Source organism: Geospiza fortis, unplaced genomic scaffold (assembly GCF_000277835.1).
Source record: "Geospiza fortis unplaced genomic scaffold, GeoFor_1.0 scaffold820, whole genome shotgun sequence".
In the NCBI taxonomy this organism is placed as follows: domain Eukaryota; kingdom Metazoa; phylum Chordata; class Aves; order Passeriformes; family Thraupidae; genus Geospiza; species Geospiza fortis.
In genome coordinates this window covers 118,015-122,980 of record NW_005054657.1, presented here as the reverse complement: position 1 = coordinate 122,980, position 4,966 = coordinate 118,015, and the positions used below count along the sequence as shown (strand labels likewise).

The window sequence follows — 4,966 nt, the reverse complement described above, 5'->3', positions numbered from 1 at the left end:
TTGCCTTCCCTTAATACACAGTTTGGCTTTGTCACTTTACCAACGTGTCCGTGGAGCTGAAGCAGCACAAATCCTGAGCCCGGGGACACGCGGGGCCCTGCTGCCGTTCTCTTCCACGCTGTGTTCTGTGCACGGGCAGAGAGGAACAAGGGCAGCTCAGGCTGCAAAGGTCCCTGTCCTGCTGCTTCAGTTGCACAGCACCATGGAGTTGAAGGTCGTGCTGAGCATGCTGAAGGGAACAAGGACCCCAGGTTTTAGAAGAGCCAGCTTGAGGATGCTCCGAAGGCAGCTGTGAGGGATTGCCCAGCATGCATCTATGGAGGGCAGAGGAGCTTGCAATGCTGGAAGTTTTTCACAGAGAGCTTCCTGAAAGCACAGCAATGCTCCATCCCTACACAGGGACAGGAAGAGGGCACAAGCAGAGAGTGTAGTGGCCTAACAGTGAGCTTTGGGTGTGCCTAAAAGCAGCAGCAGCGAGTGGCTGAACCTCAGAGGCGCAACCGTCCCAGTGGCCGCAGCGCTGTCAGGCAGTGCCTGCAGGCTCGGTGTGGTTCTGGCAGCTCTGGTCTCCCCACAATGAGGAATGGCAGCCCCTGCCTCAGGCCCAGTCAGAAACCCAACCAAGTGAGACCAGAGGGAGGAGACCCTTCCCACCTCTCTTGGGCAGGGCTGCAAAACAGCCGCTGCGTCTTCCTGCCCCTCTGTTTGGGGTGTGCTGAGCCCAGAGCCGGCCAGCTTGTGTCCTGCTGTCCCAGGAGCGTTCTGGGCGGGCAGGAGAAGTGCTGCTTGCACGGCAGAGCGTCCTGGAAGGGGCTCACCAGAGCCTCCTGCGGGAACAGGGCTCCGCTCCCTGGCTGGGAACAGCCCGGTTTTGCTGCCCCGAGCGCAGGCAAGAGCTCAGGCACGTGCAGAGGCAGCGGGCAGCTCGTGTTTGGACGGGCCCGGGGCTGCGCGCCCGAAGCGACACGTGGAAACAGACTCGGGGCAAGGAAGATGAGCTCCAGCTGGAGTGCCTGTGCTGCAAGGAGCACAAGCAATTCAGCCTTGCCAGGGTTTCTTAAGGGTGTGTTGGTGTTCCCCAGGAAATATACACATTTGGGGAAGTGCCCTTGGAAGAGAGGGGCTTGATTCCCAAGGAAACTGCTTCCCCAGGAGCCCCCAGTGAGACAGGTGGAAGTGTCTCCATTTGAGTGCCTGTGTTTCCTTCAGTCCTTGAGGCCCCTTTCACTTGGCAGAGGGGCAGGGCAAGGATGTGAAGAGCAGCTCTGGCATCTGCCTGGGCCGGCAGAGACCAAGCCAAGCACCTGGGGCAGGGTTTGTTCCCCACCTCTGAGCACAGGTCTGAGCCGGATCCTGTTTGTCCAGCCGAATGCCCCAAAGCTGTCTCGGGGAGCTGTGAATTCAAAGGCCTTTGAGTGCATAGTGATGTTTTGGTTTTTGCCTTTTTCATTTTATATGCTTTCTATATTCTTTGCACATATATTTGCTGCTCTGCAGACTACTGTATTATGTCTACTTTTCCTAGTAAATTTCCATAGCCTTCCTTAGCAGAAAGATAAAAGAAACAACACCCCAGAGCTATCTTGATTATTCCTGGGAACCAAGGTTGAGAGCAATTCTTTGAGATGCATTTCAATGGACAAAGTACAGCCAGTGCCAAGGGAGGGGGAACTCCAGAGAAGGAACTTGGGGTGAAGTGCATCACCACTTACTCTCCTAATTGGTGCTTTTTATCAATTATACTAATTTCCTAAAATCTATATAAACACATTCATCCCTAAGGGGGTGGACTTTTGTGGACATCTTTCCAACTGCCCCGAAAATCTTCAAATAAAGATCCATATTATGTTACTTCCTTACTTAAGTATGTTGACTTCCATTTCCAGGTTGAGAAAAGGACAACACTACATGCACATTAAGATAAAATTCCAATGTGATAAAATTATTAGTTTATTACTATAATTGTGCAGAATTTATAACTTCTAATAATGTTATAGACAAGTATTTGCGGTTAACTATAATGTAGTTATTTTTTAATATACATGCTTATTTTAGGGACTATATTTTACTGCTATACCCTTTGTAAAACCGTCAGTTCCCCATAAATTGAGTAGGACTCTGTGTCCTTTTACAGTTCTGTGACTGCCAGACGTGAGCTCTCTTTGTCTTTCTCCTCACATCCTGCTCAGGGATCTCTTCAAAGGAGGAGGCTTAAGAGCAATTTCTTGTCAGTTGTGTAGGGCTCCAGCTGTTTGGAAAAGGCACATCCAAAATCACTGCCTAATGTCTCAGAGAACAGAGGGACACAATTCAATGGCAGGGGACATTTAATTGTGCTCCTTTGATTGAAAACATAAAGATATGTTTTGAGAAAAAATATTGGTCCTTTGATTATCCTTTTTTTTTTCATTCTTTTCCTTTAAGGCACCGTTGATTATGTTGGTGTTGTATAATTTGGTAGCAGGTCCTTGCCTTGGCATTTATTAGTATGCATTTGCTAATACATATTTATGTATTTGAAATACGACGAGTGACAGATTGGTGACTGCTCCATGCAATTGTTTTTCCAGATCTTACTCTTCAGCAAGCCAACCGCAGGAATTTGTATTTGGGTTCTAGATCTGACCAGCCGTTTGCAATGCAATTTTGCATGGGAATGCCTCTAAAATACAACATAGTGGCTGTAAAAACAAACAAAAAAACCCCAATACTAAAACAAAACAAAAAAAAAAACCCAAAACCAAAACAAAAACACCCAGCAAACCAACCAAACAAAAAGCAAAACAAAACAAAACAAAACAAACCACCAAAAAGCCCAAACAAACCCCACTCACCCAGGCCCCCACAGTTTTCACCTTTTAAATTGACAAAAAAAGATACTTTATAGAATGATAAAATAAAGGGGGTGGGAAGGTCTGTGGGAAGGCCCCCGGCCCGAGATGTCTCTCAGACAAGTCTCAAACAGAGCAAGTTGCCTGGAGGTGCCTCCAGGTGAGTTTTGAGCATCCCTGTGAGGGTGTAGATCCCACAGCCTCTCTCTGAGCATCTGTGCCCATGTGTGACTTCTTCCACTAAAATTTCTTTCCCCATCTACAGGTGCCATTTCCTGTGCTCCCACCTGCTCCCGCTGCGTCTGTTCCTCAGAGCAGGGGGTGTTAGAGAGGCTGAAGATAAAAGATAGCAGGTCTTTGTGGTTTATCCAATGTCAAAATGATTGTCTGATATTGTGTTCTCAGATAAAAATGCCTGACTAAATGGTTTTTGCTTTGCTTTTTATTGGTGGATAGCTTCTCTCTGGAAGTAAATGGGTTCCTTAATACAGTAAATATATTAATAGGAAAACAGTGCATTTGAAGCCAAAGACACTGATGCCCATTTATTGTAACCCATAAAGTCAATGCAAGCCAAAAAATAAATATAGTGCTGTGTGCCTCTTTGAGAATATTCACTATGAAAAAAAACTACGTAGTTCACCAGTCCTCTGATTAAATTCCTTTAAATAAGACTGTAATATTCCTTGTAATGCCATCTGAAATTATCCAGAGAAAATGAAATTAATAACTCAAATCAACTAAATGTCTGTCTCTAGTCTTATCTGCATACACTAATTAAGTTCTTATTGCCTACCTAAGCTGTATTTAAGTCCTGCCAATTAATATTTATTAAAAGAAATGGAAGAGAAAGTGCCAGGATTTGTTTTGCAGGTGTTGATGACATGTTGTCCCTGAAACTGGCTCCAGTGTTTCTGAAAGAAAGGGCAAAATGCCCTACCATTTATAGGAGAACAAAGACACTATTAAAGACGATTCTAAGCTTTGATTAAAAATAGAAAATAGGTAATTAATTTAGGAATTTACACATAATAGAGTCTTGATTTGGTTTTAAGGAAAAATCTGAAACATATTGAGAATACTTTAAAAAATTTTTATTTTTACTAATCTACCCCAAAAAATGCCAGCATAATGTAGGAAACATCCATACAGCTTTGCTAAGACGTGCCTGTGATCCAATGACTAATATAAACATTTTGTAATGAAAGTTTCAAGCCTTGATTGACTATTGATAAAATCTTAAAATTGCTACTGGAGTCTCAAAATATTTTGCCGCATGCAGTGAAGGAGCAAAATCTGTCTATTAAAAGGAAGATCAACTGATAAGCTGTGTTGTAAATAAACCTTTACAGGAAGAATTTTAACGTTATTAATGAACTCTCTCCCTAAAGAGAGCCCCTATAAGAACCTACCTCTAGGAATAAAGACAAATGCCCTCAAAATGAAATAAAGGATTTTCAGGCATCCACACAAGCCTGTGGTGAGAAAGCATGCAAAGGAAGTGGCTTTTTCATGTCATGTTTCAAACATCTGGATGAAGGACAATAAATATAATTGGGAGATTCAAGTCCCAAGATCTTCCCCAACAAAACAGGCCAGGATAAGTTTAACTGAAAGTGCTCTTCCTGCAATCTTTTATTCTCACCACCACTTCATTACAGACTCACCACTGTGATGCCTGTAGTCATCATCAGAACGAGGATGGGCTGAAGAATTTTGGAGTTTCCAAGCACAGAAAGCTGGCTTTGAGGAAGCAGGAGAAATGACAGATATTTCTCTTGGATCATTTAGAGAGATTCATTCTGTCAAGCAAAATAGGAATGAGCCAATTCCTGCCTTGCATTCAGCTTTGTAGTTTCTATATTTGGGTTAACAACCTTCAACCGATATTTGGGATTAAAACCAGATTTTCACTGCTTACTCTGTGTGCTGTTTGTGCTCCCACCTGGGCAGAATGTAAAATAGACAGCACAATCCTGTGCTAACTGAGAGCAGCAGCTGGTTTGTGCTACCAATATAAACTATTATAATGTATTTTAACTCCTCAGTTATTGCATCATTTCATATCAAATGATCGATTTCATATGTTCTTCCTTTTCAAAAAGGCTTTCTAACAGGTGCATTTATCACAAATT

General features: G+C 43.5%; 1 protein-coding gene across 1 annotated transcript in view; it reads left to right on the top strand.

Annotated features, from left to right (window-relative positions):
* Positions 1 to 1,061, top strand: part of LOC115948969 — a 5,822-nt gene extending 4,761 nt beyond the window's left edge. Inside the window, 2 exon segments of the mRNA XM_031064925.1 lie at positions 466 to 624; positions 726 to 1,061. Coding sequence (XP_030920785.1) covers positions 466 to 624; positions 726 to 1,061 — 495 coding nt within the window.
* Positions 1,062 to 4,966: the final 3,905 nt, after the last annotated feature.